The sequence below is a fragment of the Pan troglodytes genome, chromosome X (assembly GCF_028858775.2).
Source record: "Pan troglodytes isolate AG18354 chromosome X, NHGRI_mPanTro3-v2.0_pri, whole genome shotgun sequence".
NCBI classification, from domain to species: domain Eukaryota; kingdom Metazoa; phylum Chordata; class Mammalia; order Primates; family Hominidae; genus Pan; species Pan troglodytes.
This window is the reverse complement of record NC_072421.2, coordinates 22702466-22724004: the sequence shown is the minus strand read 5'-3', so window position 1 is coordinate 22724004 and position 21539 is coordinate 22702466. Positions and strand designations below refer to the sequence as shown.

Sequence of the window (21539 nt, the reverse complement as noted above, 5' to 3'; positions counted from 1 at the left end):
AAGCTTTTGACTGTATTCATTTGCTTAACAAACTTTTTTGGTAAATAAACAATGGCAGCCTTCCATCTGAGTTAGGGTCTCTGGAATTTGCCCCTTTGGGGATCTTTCTGTTTTTCTTTTTCTTTAGACTGTAGCTAATAATACTGAATGTTTTTCAAGTAAATCAGTGGTTCCAGGTGGTTCTTGGATGGGAGCCCTGTAAAAAAAAAAGGCTATAAAAGGCCAGATATTTCTCTTATAAGTTTCCAACCTAAGTATTCCCTGAGGCAAACAGCTTCAGCACAAGGGAGGCAAACAATTTTACGTTAAAGAGATGAGTATCTGCCTAACTACCAAACTACCCCCACGTACATCAAAATAAGGGGGAAGATGCCAAAATTAACTTTATTTTAGAATGTCATACCCTGACACAAGGAAAAGGGACTTTCACACCAAAACTGAGAAAAACAAGTTTAATTCACATACTTTTCATATTAGTTAAAATTCTTCTACTGCCAAAAAACCTGCTATAATTTTTTAAATCTTTCATTATCCTTTGTTTTTATAGCCTTCCCAGAGATTATAATATTACTACTGTGATTATCTGATAAGATCTCAATCTATTTACTCTGACCAAGGAGCAAAAGAAAACACGCAACGAGAATACTGAGTATTTTGAAATAAGCCATTAATTCTTCAGTGGAATTATTTGCAAGGGAACTTTCAGGTTCAAACGTAAAGTCTCATACTTAGACAGTAAAAACAAGTTAACATAGGTCAATTTGTTCCCAGACCAAACTGAGGGTCAGGCTGCTATTTCTCACGGCCCAATAACGAGATGCAAATGAACTGGGGAAGAACAGAGTTTTATTTTCTGCCACTGGTTACAGGGAGAAAGCCTGGAAATTATCACCAGACCAACTCAAAGTTACAAAGTTTTCTAGAGCTCATATACCTTCTAAGCTATATGTCCACGTGAAAGTGTGCAATCGTCGAAAGACATAAATGATTAACTTCTTTTAATCTATAACTAGGTCTGAGTCTTGAAGACCTTCTTCTGGAGCCTCAGTAAGTTTACTTAATCTAAATGGGTCTAGGTACTGAGGTAATTACCCTTATCTTGTCTCCCGCTAAATCATAAAGGTTTAGGGAGTTCCTTTAGACCCCAGTAAACTTGTTTGTGGAGGCCTGTGGAGTTTCTTCAGACCCCCAATAAAACTTGTTTAATCCTAAAAGGGTCCTGTTAAGAATTCATTCATTATCTTGTCATGCTTCAAGATCCAGGAAAAGCCTAGGCAAAACTCTTGGTGGGCTCTTTGTTACATTCCAGCCTTTGTATATGGGCAGTGGCTCAATCAGCTTTTAATGTTTAACCTAGCTACTCAGTACGTGCTGGGACAGTTGTGATGGAGGCCTGTGTTAGTGAGACCTGGCCTGCCACAAATGTACTTAGATATGGTATTGCAAAGCAAACTTCAGTGCATAATACATAATCATGTATTATGTATCAATAATGACTATGTACTGATACATAATACCAACCATTTGGTATTATTATGTATCACTACATGATACCAATCATTTGAACAATCATGACATTACAATGTCTTTGCCCTTTAATTCAGTGTTTATTGACCACCTGCATCCAAGCTGCTCATATATTTCTATCTTATTGACTACACGGATTGTTATTAATCATGCCTGGATCTTTTACTTCATGACATTTGTAAAATATAATTCATCAAAAATAAAATGCAGACAAAAAACCTGGCCAAATCCATGTTTCTAATTCAAAATACACCCTCTCAATAGTGAAAAAAGAATAACCTGATTAAAAAATAGGCAAAAGATCTGAATAGACATTTTTCCAAAGACGACACATAAACAGCAGGTTTATGAAAAGGTTTTCATCACTAATCATCAGGGAAATGCAAATCAAACCATAATGAAATAGCACTTCACTACCTGTTAGGATGGCTATGATCAAAAATTTAAGAGGTAAGTGTTGGCAAAATATTCCTGGAAAAAAAGGGAACGCTCATATACTGTTGGTAAGAATGTAAACTGGTACAGCCATTATGGAAAATAGCATGGAAAATCTTTAAAAAATTAAAAATAGGACTACCATTCAATCCAGCCATCCCACTACTGGGTATATATCCAAAGTAAGTAAAATCAGTATATGGAAGAAAGATCTGCACCTTCATGTTCATTGCAGCATTATTCATAATAGCCAAGATATGGAATAAACCTAAATACCCTTCAATGGATAAATACATAAGGAAACTGCGATGTGTGCGTGTGTGTACCACACAATGGAATATTTGGCCATAAAAATGAAGAAATGAAGAAAATCCTGCCTTTTGCAACAACATAGATAAAGCTAGAGGACATTATGCTAAGTGAAATAAGCCAGGCACAGAAAGACAAATATTATATGATCTCACTTATATGTAGAATCTTTATAAAAGTTAAAATATAGAAGCTGAGAGTAGAACAGTAGTTGCCAGGGGCTGGGGGCAGGGAAATGGGGAGATATTGATCAAAGGGTACAAACGTCTAGTTCTAAGATGAATAAGTTATGGGGATCTAAAATATGGCATGGTGACTATAGTTACTAATAATCTATTGTATACTTGAATTTGCTAAGACAGTAAATCTTAAGTGTCCTCATCCCCCACCACCACACACACAATGGTAAATAAGTGTGACAACAGATGTGTTCATTTGATTGTGGCAACCACTTCACAATGTATGTCAAATCATCATCTTGTATACTTTGTGTTTGTTTTGAGACAGAGTCTCGCTCTGTCGCCTTGGCTGAAGGGCAGTGGCACGATCTCGGCTCACTGCAACTTCCGCCTCCGGGGTTCAAGCAATTCTCCTGCCTCAGCCTCCCAAATAGCTGGGATTACAGGTGCCTGCCACCATGCCCAGATAATTTTTGTATTTTTTTAGTAGAGATGGGGTTTTACCATGTTGGCCAGGCTGGCCTCAGCCTCCTGACCTCAAGTGATCTGCCCGGCTTAGCCTCTCAAAGTGCTAGGATTACAGGTGTGAGCCACTGCGCCCGGCCGTATACTTCGAATATATACAATTGTTATTAGTCAAATGCATCTCAATAAAGCTGAAAGAAAAAAAAATACACCCTTTTCTCCAATGCAGTTGAAACAGATGGAGAAGAACACGTTGCCACAGTGATGAGTCCCTCTTTAAATTCAAGACCTCGAACCTCACCTACATCTGGACATGCCCGCCTTCAAGCAGCTATACTACATTCCCTCAGTTTATTCACTCTCCCACCCCCCTGGACAACTACACACCTTCTCTCTCCTCTAACCTTCAATACCTGCTAACTCATCCTCACTCTCGTTTGATGACCTTTCTTCCTACTTCACTTAGAAGTTGAAAGAATCTGAAGACAATACCCACAGGCCACTACCACCTGGAAGGCTGACATTAGCCTGTTGAATATACCCTTGTCAGATCTGGCTAAATTGCCATTGTTTTTTGCTAGCTGGGGAGTACCACTTACCATTTCCTTCTTATCTTCCTGGAAGTACACATCTACAAACATCTTTCCAACAACATAAGGGAGGGCACTTTCAATAAAGTTTACACATTTGTCCCATTGAGGCAGCAAAGTTGTGGTCCCCTGGATTACCTGTGGGAGATAATTGATCCAGATTAAACTTCATTTGGATAAAACCCATGGCTGAAAACAATTCAAACAACCTGAAGAAAACAGTCTACAAAACATTGCACACCCTAACCCATATATATGCATCAGATAGTAGAGGCAAAGGTAAAATAGTTGAAGAAAAAAAATTCTGCTTGTCCCCATTATATTTCAAACTAAATGAAAATGTTTTAGGCCAGGCACAGTGGCTCACATCTGTAATCCCAGCACTTTAAGAAGCCCAGGTGAGATCACCTGAGGTCAGGAGTTCGAGACCAGCCTGGCCAACATGGTGAAACCCCGTGCTTACTAAAAACACAAAAATTAGCCGGGCACGGTGGCGCATGCCTGTAATCCCAGCTACTCGGGAGGCTGAGGTGGGAGAATTGTATGAACCCAGGAAGCGGAGGTTGCAGTGAGCTGAGATTGGGCCACTGCACTCCAGCCTGGGCAATAGCGTGAGACTCTGTTTGAAAAAAAAAAAAGAAGAAGAAGAAAAGAAAGTGATTTAACAGTTAAAATAATATATGTATCCTTTCTTCCCAATTTTCCCCATTAAACAAAGAATCTGGACAATGGTATCACTTTTCTGCAGTCAGCAGGGACATGAGAGGATGCTATCCAAGTGTCTAGATAATATTTAATATCTCCTGAGAACTAAAGTTCCACTAAGAAGGTCTAGAATCAGTGGGTGATCAAAGTTCCTGCCCAGTGAGGGTTTCCTTGCTCCGAGTAGCACACTCAACAAGGCAGACCAGAAGAACATGGCCCACCATGAACAACACAGGGAGCATATTTACATTGTGTCACAGCAAAAAACACACTGATAAACAAGCAAAATACAGATGTAAATGCTTTGCCCATCTGTCCCAATTATACCATTGCAAGAAAACATTCACAAACAAGTAAGAAGTTTCCCAAGCAGGACCTGGGTCAGAGGTTTACTCTTGGGAATAAAAGCAGAGAAATAAATATAGTGTAAGTTGCCCTTGGAAGTTGGGGGTGCAGGCAGGGAGGAAGGGAGGCCCTGAGAATGGTGGCCAGAAGTGTCCTTTGCACAATGTTAGACCCAGGTTGTTTTGAGGAATGGGATTAAGGCTTAATTTCATCTATTCTTCCTCTGATTTCTGGTAACCTCTCTCAGAGGTAAGGGATGAATCTATTTTTAAAACCTCTAGAGAAAGAGATCCTACAACCTTCTTCGGCAATTCAATATTATATTTAGCACTTCGTGCTCAAGAAACATCCCCTCATACCTAACCTTAAATGTTCACACAGTGCTTCTTACACCTCTCTCATTCTCTTCACAGTAGGGGTGGAAAGCAGCTGGGCATCATCTTTTATGTGATTCATAGCAGTTAAAAATACACACACACACACACACACACACAAAACCTACTTGTTTTGTATCTTAACCCATCAATATGACCTAAATATATATATAGTTGTTTTATGCTGTTCTCTGTAAAAAGACTTTTTTTTTTTTTGAGACGGAGTCTTGCTCTGTTGCCCAGGCTGGAGTGCAGTGGTGCCATCATCTCAGTTCACTGTAGCCTCCGCCTCCCGGATTCAAGCAATTCTCCTGCCTCAGCCCCCCGAGTAGTTGGGACCACAGGTGCGTGCCACCATGCCTGGCTAATTTTTGTATTTTTTGTAGAGACGAGGTTTCACCACGTTGGCCAGGCTGGTCTCAAACTCCTGACCTCAATTTGCCTGCCTTGGCCTCCCAAAGTGCTGGGATTACAGGCGTGAGCCACTGCACCCAGCCCTAAAGTAACTTTATATGCTAGTGACTTTATAGGGTCAAAGCATATCCAAAATAATTGCACTACTCTTCCAGAGTAATGGCCCACTAAGAATTTCTCTACTTATTAGTTCCTCTAATAACTAAAATGCCTCTTGAATGAAATCATAGCTTTTAAGATTCACCATTCACTTAACTTTAAATTGATAGAAAAATAAAAACTGTTTCAAAGATACAAAATCCTTACGGCCTCTAGTGGTAGGAGAATTAGTCAGACATAAGCCTCAAAAACAAAGATGAGAGTAACATGGGTACAAACTGGGAGACGAGCAAGGGTGGGAGAGAAGCAAAGTTTAAAGAGCCAGGTGAGGCCCGGCACAGTGGCTCGTGCCTTTAATCCCAGCACTTTGGGAAGCTGAGGTGAGAGGATCACTTGAGCTCTGGAGTTCAAGACAAGCCTGGGCAACATGGCAAGACCCCATCTCTAATAAAAATAAATAAATAAAGAGCCAGGTGAGCAGGTGGAGGAAAACCATCTCAGACAGTTGAGCAAGAAAACTAAATTGGAGCCTCTTGGACCTAGCAGAGGATAGATTCAAAGATGGAAGGTATAGGCAAAGTTTAAGACAAAATTCCATTTCCAAATTGAAAATGAAGTTCTACCATCTAATATCTCTATCATGCACATTTTAAATATTCAGAAGACTGAGAATAAAAGATAGTTACAAATATATCACAAAGAAATGTTCAAACTATAATTACAGTGACCCAGTTAAAAACTCTGGGGGAAAATGGGAATACACTGATAAGACGGGGAAGTTTGAAAACAATGTGTGGCCTCAAGTATTGCTCTAAATATCTTTATATAACCCATCAAAGTAAAACTTGAGTGTACCTTACCATATGTAATTTATACCTAAATAAAAATAAATAAGGCACACACACACAAAAAAACAATAGAGCTTGGGCTACAAACTCCCCCTGTCTAATCCCTAAAGATGATTTTTACTGGATCAGTTAATATATGGACTATTCCAGCATGTAAAGTTATCCAGCGATGTAACACTGCAATCTTCTTAAACTTACCCTTGAGAATTCCAGCCATCTATACTGAAAGCGCCTGCTAAGGTTTGGAATTCTGGAATAAACCATTCTCCACACCAAATAGTTGGCAATGGTCCTGTTAACAGAGAGAGATGCCCATTTATTGTATTTTAGGTCAATATCTGATGCTCTGCAGAACATCTTGAGAAAAACAGTTGGCAAAGCTCCATCGAGGGACCTCTTACTCATACAAAAATGCAGAACTTTCACTTGAGAAATGACATAAGATGATACAATGTCAATAAGCACAACCAAAATTGGCTTGCTTTTCACCACCTAACAGAGATAGATGAAGGAAAGATTCCAGCCCCAGTCCTCAGAGTGAACATTTTACTTTCACTCTCAGGGTATAAAGTCCACTGTTACACAGCCTTTCATGTCTGGAAATTGTGAGTACCTTCAAATTACAGCAGATCCTCGAATAACATCATTTCATTCAACATCCTTTTGTTATACAGTTGATAAGGAAAAAACCAATTCTGGGCCAGGGTCACTGTCTGTGTAGAGTTTGCACATTCTCCTCAAGTCTGCACAGGTTTTCTCTGGGTACTGTGGTTTCCTCCCACATCCCAAAGATGTGCCTGCTAGGTTAATCGGCGTGTCTACACATTCCCAGTGTGAGTGAGCATGGTGAGCTACTGCACCCTGTGACAGGATGGTGTCCTAGCCAGGGCTGGATCCTGCCTGGTGCCCTGAGCTGCCTAGATAGGCTCCAGCACCTGCAACCCTGAACTAGAATAACTGGGTTAATAATTATCTTACTTTCCCCTTCCTGTGTCCAAGTGTTCTCATTGTTCAATTCCCACCTATGAGTGAGAACATGCGGTGTTTGGTTTTTTGTTCTTGTGATAGTTTGCTGAGAATGATGGTTTCCAGCTTCATCCATGTCCCTACAAAGGACATGAACTCATCATTTTTTATGGCTGCATAGAGGGAGGGGGGAGGGATAGCATTAGGAGATATACCTAATGTAAATGACGAGTTGAGTTAATGGGTGCAGCACACCAACATGGCACATGTATACATATGTAACAAACCTGCACGTTGTACACATGTACCCTAGAACTTAAAGTATAATTAAAATAATGAAAACAAGGATAAAAAAAGAATATGTCTACAAAAACAATGAATGGGTTCCAAAGATCAAAAAAAAATTATCTTACTTGCTTTTGTCTTTCTTAAATGTATGCATAGCTCACATGTATTCAATGTTCAATATTAGAAGTGTTTTGGTCTTTATTTAGAAGTTTGGTGATGTTTTTGTGAGCAGGAATATGCCATGGGAACTTAACTCTTGTTTACATCAATTAGCCTATGGTAAAATTGATTTCATTATCTGTCATTTTGCTTAAAGTCACAGTTTCCAAGAAGCTATCGACGATGTTAAGTGAGGACTTACTGGATTAGGTGACTTGATACAATGCCTATGTATTCTTTGCCTTTGGAAACTAACAGCAAAATATTGGCTAATACCAATTATCTAATTTTGCACCCTCATTCTATACTTACTAAATATGTGAGTTTCGACAAGTCACTTAAGGTCTGTGATTTTATCTTTATTTTTCATACAATGAGGATGATCCCTACCTTACCGAGTTGTTGCAGGGTTCAAATAAATAACAAAATGCTTGACAAATAGTAAATTTCTAGGGTTTTGTCTTTCACTTCCAAATGTATGAACAACCTCATAAGCTCATGTAATGCCTATAATACATATCTTTAAAAATCTGTTAAATTTTAAGGGTTGCCTTTTTCTATAAGCAAAAGATGACCTGACCTCAGAAGAATGTGTGATCTCAGTTAATTTCTAACTCAATAGTGATGATGGATTTTTAATGATCCATTCCCCTCCCAGCTGTGCCATTACCATGGTGACTAATAACACACATTCCTGAAATGGCTTTCTGGTCAGCCAATCACGTGAGAGCAATATGACATGATGATGCTAAAAGCCCATCAAGAACAAACTACACTCTCATTTGTATGACATTCTGACACAGTGGACATGCGCTCCTACTAGTAAAATATTTTTCAGCATACACACCCAATACATGGATGTTTAATTTCTATAGAGATATACTAATAGACTAATATATTAGGAATATTTTTAACAAATACAAAAACAGAAATTTCAAAAGATGAGGTAAAATGAAATTTAAAATCTTCAAAAGTCATTAATTCTTCAAACACCATTGGGTTAATTCTTCAAGACACAGTGTCCACATAGGATTTGGTTAATACAACAATGACAATGAATATAAATCCACATTTCTTAGAGTCTTCTTGACTATTTCAAAAATTTATGACATGTCTTTGTCAGATTGCCATTGTCCTTGTTCTTGTTAGACCGCCATTGTATTTCTTTTGTCATCTGGCTAACCAACATGGCGTACCAGCCTGGGAGAAGGGTCACTTCTGCCAATTTCTAGCTTTTCTCTTGTGCTTACATCATCAATAATCATTTCAATTCCTGTTTCCTGCAAGAATTTTTAAGCCACTTATCTACTTTGTAAGTAGTAAACTAGATAAACTAGATAATAAAATTCATAAATCCACAGCTATAAGTAAACCGCTCAAGATTTTTTTTTTCTTTTTTTGAAGATGGAGTCTTGCTCTGTTGCCCAAGCTGGAGTGCAATGGCACGATCTCCACTCACTGCAACCTCTGCCTCCTAGGTTCAAGCAATTCTCCTGCCTCAGCCTCCCGAGTAGCCAGGATTACACATGCCCGCCACCACGACTGGCTAATTTCTATATTTTTAGTACAGATGGGGTTTCACCATGTTGGTCAGGCTGGTCTCAATCTCCTGACCTCAGGTGATCCTCCCGCCTCAGCCTCCCAAAGTGCTGGGATTACAGGCGTGAGCCACCATATCAGCTGAGATTATTTTTAATATATTGAATGAAAACAAGCCAGTGAGGGTGACAGTGCCCCTCTCACATGTTCCATACAGATCAAATGAAGGGTCCATAGCCATCAATATAGAACTCAATAAAGTGTAATTATTTTTCTTTATAAAGTTTTTTTATTTCAATAGCTTTTGGGGATGTAAATGGTTTTTGGTTATATGGATAAATTGTATAGTGGTGAAGTCTGAGATGTTAGTGCACCCATCACCCAAGTAATGTACACTGGATCCAATCTATAGTTTTTTTATGCCTCATCCCCTTCCTACCCTCCCTGCTTCTGAGTCTCCAAAGTCCATTATACCACTCTGTATAAAGCCTAATTATTTTTAAATTTAAATAAAGATATAGAAGTTCTAAAATGTTCTTCTCAGACCCAATGGATCTTGTTAGGATATGCGCATTCCCCTAAGACACCACTGCACTAATCAGCAAAGTCCAGCCCTTGCCCATCTCTGTTGAGGCCACTAAGTGGTTTGGGGTCATTCCTTTGGCTCTTTTGCATTCACATCTCCACTCCTTAATAGGACAAGAAGGGCTCACTGAGCACTTATTGTTGGCCAAGTATTGTGCCAGATGCCATGAGGAACATAAAGAAGTAAGAACCCAGCACCTACAGTTAGAGAACTCAAAGTCCAGCTGGGAACACAGGACTTCAGATTTCAGCTTGTTCATGTAATTGGGTTGTTTAATTGAAGGGACACACTGTCAGTACATAAGGGATCTTTCTTTCATTCATTCACTCAATCAACACATCCTGAGCACCCACATATATACTAACAGTTCTCTGTGCTGGGGAGATGGATAGTCCCTGATTTCCTGAAGCTTTTAGCTGAGCAGGGGAGATGAGGCAAGTGCATAAATAATGATTTGGTAGACACTAGCACCCAAAAGTATGTGCCAGACACTTCACTGTAAGGATAGTACATCTCAAACTGAGGGCTAAGAGTAGGCTTCATGAGAGAAGCATGCCGAAAGGTTAAAAGGCTTTGGTGTTGCAAACAGGAACGTGAACTCTGGACAGGCTAAATAATGGTGGAATCGGCTGATGTGTTGGAGAGGATGGTGAACAGGATCATCACTCAAGGAAGTGGGCAGAAAGGCCAGCCACACTGGGGAGATGCAGACAGCGACCAGGTCATGGTGTCTAGCACATTAATGGGCCGATCTTGGTCCTAGTGCAAGGACTTTATGTTCTTTGTCTCTAAAATACCTCTTACCAGGCATGTGAACCATGCTGGATCCATAGGTGGAGATGAGAAGGAGGTCAACAGCCAGCAGATGTCCTTTCATCAGTTCAAAAGATATTCCCTCAAAGGGGTGGTGATGAGCCAGAATAACTAGGGAAGTTGTTAGGGGGCCCAATGGTGGTGGTGGAAGATGTAGTATGGCAAAGTATACTGGGGTTTGAGAAGCAGGGGCCCTTCCAGCTCCCCTGAGATCATCCCATTTAGGCATCTCACATTAATTATGATCCTCACAGTGCTGCTGTAAGAGAGATGTTATTATACCCATTTTACATATGAGGAGACTTCAGGCTTAGAACCATTAAGTAAACTCAGGATCACATATTCAGTGAGTCTCAAACTAGTAGAGTCACCTGGGGAAGTTGTTAAAAGTCCACATGCCTAGGCCACCCCAGGCCAATTAAGTCACAATCTCTAAAGTGGGACCCAACATAAATATTGCTTATAAATCTCCTCAGCTAAGTCCAATGTGAGGCCAAGTTGAAGAACCACTGTAATAAGCAATGGAGGCCGGACCAGACCCAGGTGTGTCTAACTCTAAAGCCTGCATGCTTTTCCCTATGCCAGATAGTGATGAATTAAAGCCTCTATTTGGTTTTTTTTTTTTTTTTTTTTTTTTTGAGACAGAGTTTCACTCACTCCTGTCACCCAGGCTGGAGTGTAATGGCACAATCTCAGCTCACTGCAGCCTCGATCTCTTAGGCTCAAGGTAACCTCCTGCCTCAGCCTCCCAAGTAGCTGGGACTACAGGCATGCGCCACTGTGCTCAGCACATTTTTTTTTGTATTTTTGGTAGAGACAGGGTTTCATGATTTTGCCAAGCTGGTCTCAAACTCCTGGATTCAAGCAATCCGCCCAACTCGGCCTCCCAAGTTGCTGGGATTACAGGCGTGAGCCACCACACCTGGCCAAAGCCTCTAATTTAGCTAAGATTTCCTGACCAGTCACAGAGACCCCAAAACACTCCAACAAAGATGCTTCACAGAAATCTATGGGCACAAAAAGAATTATGAGGACTTCCTGGACAAGGCATTACAAAAGTGATAGCATAACAACCAGACCTCTGCAAGCTGGAAGCTGTAATGCTGAGAAGTTCACACAGAGAGACAATGGCACTGATGAGTTTCTTCAGTGTGTTATAAATACACTGACAGAATGCTATGGAGCACAGTTTTGGAGTGCTAATATTACCACGCCAGGAACAGATATAACCATAATGACTGAATCACTGTCACCTAATGCTCAGATATATCAAAAAGCAAAAATCAGACTCAGCAACAGTCCTTGAAAATAACACATAATATCCTTTTTTCCCAAAAAAACACATTTTCAGCCATATGGTAATTTCCCCAAGTGGCAATAAATCAAATAGAGAAAGGCAAAGCATCTCAAAAGAGCACCCACCACAAAGAGAGCAACATGAAATCATTTCCTAAAGCCTCTGACTTGGAAGTTTCTTTTAATTTTTAGATTTGGGATGCTCAATTGGTAATTATAATGCAAATATTCCAAAATCTGAATAAATCCAAAATCAGAAACACTTCCAATCCCAAGTATTTTGGATAAGGGATACTCAACTTGTAGTGGCAGCTTACATTTGTATTACATTTAAGAGATCATAAAATACCTTCTTTGATATTTATAACAGTGCTGTGAGGTGATTATTATTATTATCCTTATTTTCAGATGAAGAAAACAAAGGTAAGAGGTCAAGGTACTTCCAAGAATGTGTCAAATCCAGGACTAACATCTGGGTTTTCAGATTCCAGAGCTTGCATTTGCTCGTCTTGGTCATACTATCTGAAGTGAGCCACAGAGGCTCTTCTTAAAGGTTCTCAAAGCCAGAGATCTTCCTACAGGCTGCCTAGAGGCTTATGTAAGGCAGTGACTCTGAAAGTGTGTCCCTGAGCCAGCAGCTTCAGCATCATCTGAGAACTTGTTAGAAAATTCCTAGGCCTTACCCCCAGACCTGCTGAATCAGAATCTGTGGGGTGGGGGGCCAGCAGACTGTATTTTAGCAAGCCCTCCAGGGGATTCTGAGGCGTGTCAGGTTTGAAAACAGCTGGTCTAGGAAAACTCTACCTCTGCATCGTTCTGCACACACAGCTCAACTAGGACTTCCTAAATCCCACATCAGTGCTTCTTAAACTTGAATGTATATATGAGTCCCCTGGGGATCTTATTCAATTTCAGCCTCTGATTCAGTAGGTCTGGGGCAGAGCCCGAGAGTCTGCATTTCTGACAAACTCCCCAGTAATGTCTCTGCTGCTCATCTGTAGGCCATTCTTTGTCTAGCAAGACCCTAGATCACTCTCAGAAGAGCTGGCCCCCAGGAGAGGTCCACATAACAGCACATTTTCCAGGTCATCCTTTGGGAACATGCAACAAGAATCATCTTACTTTAATGTACATTGTACTTGCTTTATATGAAAATAAAACTAAAGACAGGAATACTTACAGGGTCCTTGACAAAACTCCAAGGGTTTGCTCTAGGCCAGTCTGCTAAAAAACAAAACAAAACAACAACAACAACAAAAGAAAACAGTCCTGGTGCAGATGATCTCCATGGATCCAGCCCTGGCCTGGAAGAGGAAATCACGTCAACTCCTCCTGATGCCAACCTTCCTTGGCCTCTCCTCCTCCCACTCTTACTCCTCAGATAAAAGTAGATGGGAAGTGTCTGAGGCAGCCTCGAGTCAGGAGTGAGGAGGAGAATTGAGGGGGACAGAAAGGGAGATAAGTCTATAGTGCCCCTCACCCAGTGATGTGCTAGTAAAGGTTACCAACTGCCTTGTCAAGAAAAAAAAAATGATTTGTTACATTTGCCAATTTCCATGGTGTCAAAATCCCCCATAGTTGAATTGAAACTATCAACATGAGATCACTGAACATGTAGTTAGGAAGAGATGCACATAACATGAGGGATCATCACTACCTCCTTACCCCACCCCCCTTTCCACCTCAAACACCAGCTCTTGTTCCCCACAGGCAGCCTCCAGCTCATTCCTCCAAGGGTCCCTCCCTGGCCACCTACCCCCTTGGACTGCAAGGGCTGGTGTGGTTTGGCACCACCACCACTGGAGGATCTCATTGCTCTAATTCTGTACCATGCACCACCTACCAAAGAGTCAGTGCCACTGTCCCCACAGGCACTCAGTCAGAGAAAGAGGCCTAATCCCCTAGACTGGCAGTGGGAGTAATATAAGAAGGGAGAAGCAGCAATTGAGAAATGAGCAGCTGAAAGAAAAAAACAAACAGTCCCATCAAAAAGTGGGCAAAAGACATGAATAGACAATTCTCAAAAGAAGATATACAAAGGGCCAACAAACATATGAAAAATGCTCAACATCACTAATTATCAGGGAAGTGCCAAACCACAATGAGATACCACCTCACTCCTGTGAGAATGGCCATAATCAAAAATCAAAAAAATAACAGATGTTGGCATGGATGCGGTGAAAAGGGAACACTTTTACACTGCTGGTGGGAATGTAAACTAGTACAACCACTATGGAAAACAGTATGGAGATTCCTTAAAGAACTAAATAGAACTACCATTTGATCCAGCAATACCACTACTGGGTATCTACCCAGAGGAAAAGAAGTCATTATACAAAAAAGATACTAGCTCATGCATGTTTATAGCAGCAGCACAATTTGCAATCGCAAAAATATGGAACCAACATAAATGCCCATCAACCAACGAATGGATAAAGAAAATGTGGTATATATACACCATGGAATACTACTCAGCCATAAACAGGAAGGAAATAATGGCATTCGCAGCAGCCTGGATAGAGCTGAAGATGATTATTCTAAGTGAAGTAACTCAGGAATGGAAAAAAATATATCGCATGTTCTCACTTATAAGCAGGAGGTAAGCTACGAGAATGCAAAGGCATAAGAATGATATAATGGACTTTGGGGACTCAGGGGGAGAGTGGGAGGGGGTAAGCAATAAAAGACTACATATTGGGTACAATGTACACTGCTCAGGTGATGGGTACACCAAAATCTCAGAAATCACCACTAAAGAAATTTTCCATGCAACCAAACACCACCTGTTCCCCCAAAATTATTGAAATAAAAATAAAAATTAAAAATAAGAAATGAACAGCTGACACCAACACAGGATGGCTTTGAACTGCTGAAAATTGCAGGAAAATTGCCAAAGCTAGCAATATCTAACTAGCTGAGGGTACAATATGCTAGCATCTCCAAAATGAGCAGTGAAGCATCTGAAAAGTATCTCTTTTCAGACCAAGACATTTATGGAAAAAAAGAGACAAGACATAGAAATGAGGGTGACCCCATTTAGAATCTCAGCTCTGTTTCCTCTTAGAGGTGTGATCTTGGCCAAGTCACTTAACCTCAGCTTCCTCATCTGTAAAGTGGGAACAACGCATAGAATTGTTGTAAAGATCAAAGATGTTAACCATAGTGGTGGTTAACATCACCATTACCTGTATATGATTTTTATAGGCAGATTCTCGAAACAGAGGCACAGCAGAGATGCCCAATGTGAGAAGGCTTGGCTGGCTTTTTCTTCAATGGTGCCTCCAGGGGAAAGGTACGAGGTGGGGGGATCCTCAGAACATTCATCTGATGCTTTTCCTCTACATATCCTGAGCCCAAGCTGGCCTCTCAGCTCTCTAGCCCCCTGCCTTGCAGGCAACACCCAAGTTCACACTGGTTCCACCACTGAAGATGCTTACCATCCCCTTTTCTCTATTCTTCCTTACCTAGAAAATTCCTCTTTATCCTTTGGGGTTCCGTTCATATGTCACCTCCTTGTGGTGGTGATGGGGTATCTGGTTAACTTCTAGAATTTTTAAAGTGTCTACTACATGAGAAGCACTGTGCTAGGTCACAACACTTTAAAAAGCAATCACAAGACAGCCTGCCAGAAGCAACCTAAGTGTCCATCAACAGATAAATGGATTTTAAAAAACGTGGTACATATACACAACGGAGTACCATTCAGCCATAAAAAAGAATGAGATCCTGTCATTTCCAGAAACATGAGTGGAACTGGAGATCATAATGTTAAGTGAAATAACCTGGCACAGAAAGACAAACTTCACATGTTCTCACTTATCTGTGGGAGCTAACAATTAAAATAATTGAATTCATAGAGATAGAGAATAGAAGGGTGGTTACTGGAGGTTGGGAAGGATAGCAGAGGGGAAGGAGGGAAGGAGGGAAGGAGGGATGGTTAATGGGTACAAAAAAATAGAAAGAATGAATAAAACCTAGTAGCTGCTAGCACAACAGGTAACTATAGTCAAAAATAGTGTAATTGTACATTTTTAAATAAATAAAACAGTATAATTGGATTGCTTGTAACACAAAGGACAAATGCTTGAGGGGATAGATACCCCATTTACCTTGATGTGATTATTATGCATTACATTCCTGTATCAAAATATGTCCTGTACCCACAAAAATTAAAAATTAAAAAAGAGTGCCTGCCATGAGGTGCTCACAGTGTCATAGAGGTAGGGAGCAGGGAAGTATTTGCCATTGAGAGAAAAGTGGTCATTTCAAGAAAATGAGATATGCTCTTTGATAAAGGCATGTCTAGGGAAACTCCAACTCCTTTTCCTTCTGGGTATATAGCTAAACTATATTTCCCAGTCTCCCCTACAGCTAGATGAGTCACAAGACTGAGTTCTGGCTTATGGAATATGGGTAGAAGTGACATACCCCACTTCTAGGCCTTCCCACCAAAACCTATACAATCCTCCACCCTCTCTGTTTCTCCATCCTCCAGCTGAATAGAGAGGATGCCAAACATCCAAGGGAGGGCAGAGCCATAAGATGAAAGGAGTCTGGCTTCCTAAGTCACTATTTAGAAGAAAGCTCTCTTACAGGGACACCCATGTTCAGACTGTTCCATGAGCAGAGGGTACAATTTAGCCGATGAGTGTTTAGAGGTGCTGGTTATAGCAACTGGCATATCCCGACCAATATGGCAATTATGGGAACCCAAGAAGACTTTTCCTCAAGTAGCCTTGTAATGCTACACGAGTGGTGATTAAACACGATCATCAATGGAAAAACATCACCATAGTCTGCAAATAAAATGCTGTCAGACTTCTCATGATGTGTACGTTGTCTTGAAATCTCACAAGAATACGCAGAATACAAGTTGCTTTTTATAAACTGGTGGTTGAGGGATAAACTGTGTGAAAGAGATTTGGGATTTGGCTTTATTTTTATTTATTTATTTTTTAAGACAGAGTCTCGCTATGTCACCCAGGCTGGAGTGCAGTGGTGCGACCTTGGCTCACTGCAACCTCCACCTCCTGGGTTCAAGCGATTCTCCTGCCTCAGCCTCCCAAGTCGCTGGGATTACACGTGCCAGCCACCACGCCCAGCTAAATTTTGTATTTTTTTTAAGTAGAGACGGGGTTTCACCATGTTGGCCAGGTTGGTCTTGAACTCCTGGCCTCAAGTGATCTGCCCACCTCAGCCTCCCAAAGTGCTGGGATTACAGGTGTGAGCCACCGCGCCTGGCCAATTTTTGTCCTTATTTTTAAATGAAGTTGTATGTGTACATAACATCTAAGGTGATTTTTCCATCTATGTTTTTTCTACTGTTGTTCACTACGTTTATATTTGTCCAAGTTATCATTTTGACAAGAATCAGAGCAAAATCTCCCTCCAATCATGCTCTTTTCCATTGTTATGAAAGGTCCTGCAATTACCAAGTAAAATCATCACGATAGAGATGCTTTTTCTAATACAGTAAACCAAATCCCAATCTATCCCCTGATTGTAAATTAGGCTTTTTTGGAAGTAAAATCAATCAGTGTTCAGAAGTACCTACTCTTTTAACACAGATACTAGAAGAAACTGACTCACGAGGTGAAGGATGAATCTAAAGCAGGCCAAACTCCACCTTTCAATGGAAATTACCACCAAAATTTAAAATGTGCTCCGTAACTCAATGGCATATGAGGAGAAAATCGTTTGGGTCATATTTTATAGTATTCGAGAGCTAGGAAGTACTTACAAAGAAATTTTCTAATACAGTGATCCCCTTCCCCTCCCCTAAGAAAAGTTAATCATAAGATTCTTCTGAGGTACTTGTTTAAAATAAAGATTACTTGGCCTCCCCTCCAGCTCTACTGGATCAGACTCAATGGAGGAGGGCCTTGGAATCTGCATTTTTAACAAGCACTCGAGGTGATGCTGCTGACATTCCTGGTCCATGGAGCAAGGCTCTACCCTGCAATATAATTACGTACCTCTAGATTCAATTTCCATTTAGAACATTTTCAAAGAATCCTGGCTTATCTCTAAATGATAGAATTTTAAGTAAATTAATTGTTTCTTCTCTCCTTTTTCTGTATGTTTTCCTCAGTGAACACAGATTACTTTTATCATCAGAAAGTATCTTAAAAAGAGCAGCAGCTCCTCTCAGGTGTCTAAGTGTTTCCGTAGGGGATAAATGCTACATTTTATTCCAAGGACTGTTGTGCCTTTTTTAAAAAAACGTAACTTCTGGCAACATAGCCTTGTCTGAGTCCAAATAAGAAAATATGATTTTAATCATGGCCCAGCAATTAACTCAGTAAAGTGTTTTGTAAACTCGTTGATTCATTTTGTAAGCTCTGTGATTCATTTTCTGTAGTCAAAGCTGAATGCCTTAATGAACCTGTAAAATTCTCCTTCCTGGAATATTTGAAGATTTTTCTTTGTAGCAATAAACTAGCAAAGCAACAAATTCTAAAACATTCTTTAAAATAAGAAAAACCTGGCAGTTCCTAAAGTTGTTTTATCAGTGCAATTTTTCTACCGCTCTCAAGGTGGTCTTGTGTCTTTTCAATACAGTTACTTTAGTTTATTGCCAGAAAGTGACTTAGTGGTTAAAAAGGAACCAGGAAAAAAAAAAAAAAAAGCAGCAAAAGATTGAGAATGAACTGAAGAAAAAAAAGATGTTCACACAGAAATTTTAGAAAATAACATCATTATATAACTAGTTCCCCAAGCTCATAAACAATTTAGGATCTCAAAGAGAACAGCATGGAGAAAGACCAGAAATAAAGGGCAAAAACATTTGTTATCATTGCAGCAAGTAAATTACACCAGACAATGCTTTTGGCCAGTTCATCACAAAGGATACCGGGATTTTCCCTATGACTCTTTTGATGTAACATTCTTTAAAAACAGTTTTCAAAGGATGTGAGAAGGGAAGCCCTTATAATTTAAAGAAAACACAAAAGTCACAGTAAAATTCATGTGAAAGTTCTTACTTCTTTCTCTCAGACCCTAATATCCTAAACAAATCTTTAAAGTACTGCGGGACGCGGACCACCACATTCTCAGAGGGGCTGATGTCTTTCAGATGGGGGTAGAGTCTGGTGTCAATGACCTTCTTGATGTAGCCCAGCCAGTCGAACTGAGGGGAGAGAGAACAAAACAGAATGAGAGAATCTCTGTTAGGTAGCAAGTAAGAAAGGCAGATAGAGTAGACTGAGCATCATTCATTTCTTTTGATTTCACACCTAATAATTCAAGATGCAACTACTCAAGTCTAGAAAATAAACTCCTGATCATTGCCATCCAGACCTATTGTCTTTTTTTTTTTTTTTTTTTTTTTTTTTTTGAGACAGTCTCGCTCTATCACCCAGGCTGGAGTGCAGTGGCATGATCTCGGCTCACTATTACCTCTGCCTCCTGGGTTCAAGCAATTTTCCTGCATCAGCCTCCTGAGTAGCTGGGATTACAGGCACCTGCCACCACACTTGGCTAATTTTTTTTGTTGTTTTTTTTTTGTATTTTTAGTAGAGGTGGAATTTCACCATGTTGGCCAGGCTGGTCTCGAACTCCTGACTTCAAGTGATCCACCTACCTTGGCCTCCCAATGTGCTGGGATTACAGGTATGAGCCACCGTGCTCGGCCTGACCTATTGTCTTAATCACAAATGGAGCATGTGTTCTGTACCATCTACATCTGGACGACAGCCACACACACACTAACACAGTAATATGCACCCTCACTCCCTTGGCCCCCTCCAGTACTCTTCCTCCTTCCTGAACTCTCCCCTCTGTCTTTCTCTCCCTGTCCAGTCCTCTTCCTCTATTCTATACTCTTTCTTCCTCCCATACTCTTCCCTCCTTCTCTCCAGCATTTCTCTTCCTCCTTCTAAATTCTTCCTCTATACTGTACATTTTCTCTCTCCTTCCCTCCCTTTCTCTGTCCTGTACTCTCCCTCACTCTCACATACACACAGAAACAGATGCCCCAGTACATAATTTGTCTCTGTGACACAGTTTTAAAAAAAAAAAAAAAAAAAAAAAAACACAAGAGGAAATAAGCAGCAACAGAAAGTAAATGCAGCCAGGCATGGTAGCTCACACCTGCAATCCCAGCACTTTGGGAGGCCGAGGCAGGTGGATCATTTGAGGTCAGGAGTTTGAGACCAGCCTGGCCAATCCCATCTCTATAAAAAATACAAAAATTAGCTAGGTGTGGTGGCCGGCACCTGTAATCCCAGCTACTCGAGAGGCTAAGGCAGGAGAATCACTTGAACCCGGGAGGCAGAGGTTGCAATGAGCCAAGATCACACCACTGCACCCCAGCCTGGATGACACAGCAAGACTGTGTCTCAAAAAAAAACAAACAAAAACACAGAAAGTAACATGCCTCCATTCTTCAGAGCATCCCTATCCTACCTAAAACACCATATGGTGTTTTTTAGATTGGCTACTCTAAAAGTCTTTTCCCAACCTTTTCTTCCTTGCCTGTGTCCACTGTTGAAACGGAAAACCAGTTACTCACTTGCCCAACCTCCCCTGTGGTTAGGAGTGGCCATGTGACCCAATCCTACTCAATAAGAAATAAAGGGAAGACATCTGGAGATGTTCTGGAAAGGCTTGTTTGTTTTTCCTAGTAAAAGAGTTAGACACATCACTGGCCCTTTCACCTTCTTCCTGCTCTGACAGCAGATGTGATATATGGAGCTGTGATGGATACCTTGGAACCATGAGTCATCAAATATGAAGTCAAAAAGCCAACACACTAAACACAGTAGGATGGAAAGATAGAAAGAACTTGGGCCTTTGACAACATTGTTAAACAGCTGAGCCAATGCCAACAATTACCTATGTCTAGACTTTTGTCATGTGAGAATATAGGCTTTAAGTTTCCAAGCCACTGTTGGAAAGATGTTTTGTTCCCTGTAACAGAAGGCATCCCAATACACAGACAAGGGATATTTTATGTGATTGTTGACAAAGATGATGATAACCAAGACTGAGAGCAGGTTTTACAAGACACAAATTTACACAGAGATGAAATCCAATCCCTTCTAAAATGATGAGTTGAGAGAAAGTTTTCTGGATAGTTTTCACCAACCTGGGGAATCATAGCACTCAGTTCAGAAATGTTCATTTTGTTGTACATGGCCTCGCTGGTTCGGTTTTCATGTGGAATCATTATCTGTTGAAAAGAGATTTTTGTTATTTTTTTTCAAGTGAACCATTTCTTACTGTATGATTACTTCCTACATGTGCCAAAACATCTGCATAGTATTATAAAGTTTTTCAAGGCTTTGGTGTGGTCCCCAACTCGGGGAAGAGAAAAAAAGACATCACTTTAGGCAGGATTAAGAAAATAAACTTTCATATCCTCCTCTGTGTGAAATATTGTCCCCAGTACAAAAAGAACTACCCCAAATCTCCCTCCCAATCTATAATGTGGATGGGCAAAATCTATTGCTGGCTCAATTTTGACAATCAAACTTAAGTTGGACATTGAGGTAAACATCCCATTGTCACCTGTGGTCTCCAGAAAATGATTTCAATATTTCATGAACCACAGACCATCCCTTCACCTCTAGGGGCAAATTTTCACTGATGAACACAAGACT

The 21539-nt window shown here is 40.5% G+C and overlaps 1 protein-coding gene across 1 annotated transcript in view; it reads right to left on the bottom strand.

Moving 5' to 3' along the window:
* The window catches only part of PHEX (phosphate regulating endopeptidase X-linked), a 219083-nt gene that overhangs the window by 133484 nt on the left and 64060 nt on the right, over positions 1-21539 (bottom strand). The window contains exons 8-11 of the mRNA XM_003317380.7: positions 21026-21109; positions 18921-19066; positions 6489-6582; positions 3515-3643 (exon numbers count right to left, since the gene is read on the bottom strand). Of these exons, the coding sequence (XP_003317428.2) occupies positions 3515-3643; positions 6489-6582; positions 18921-19066; positions 21026-21109 (453 nt within the window). The remainder of the gene's footprint in view (positions 1-3514; positions 3644-6488; positions 6583-18920; positions 19067-21025; positions 21110-21539) is intronic.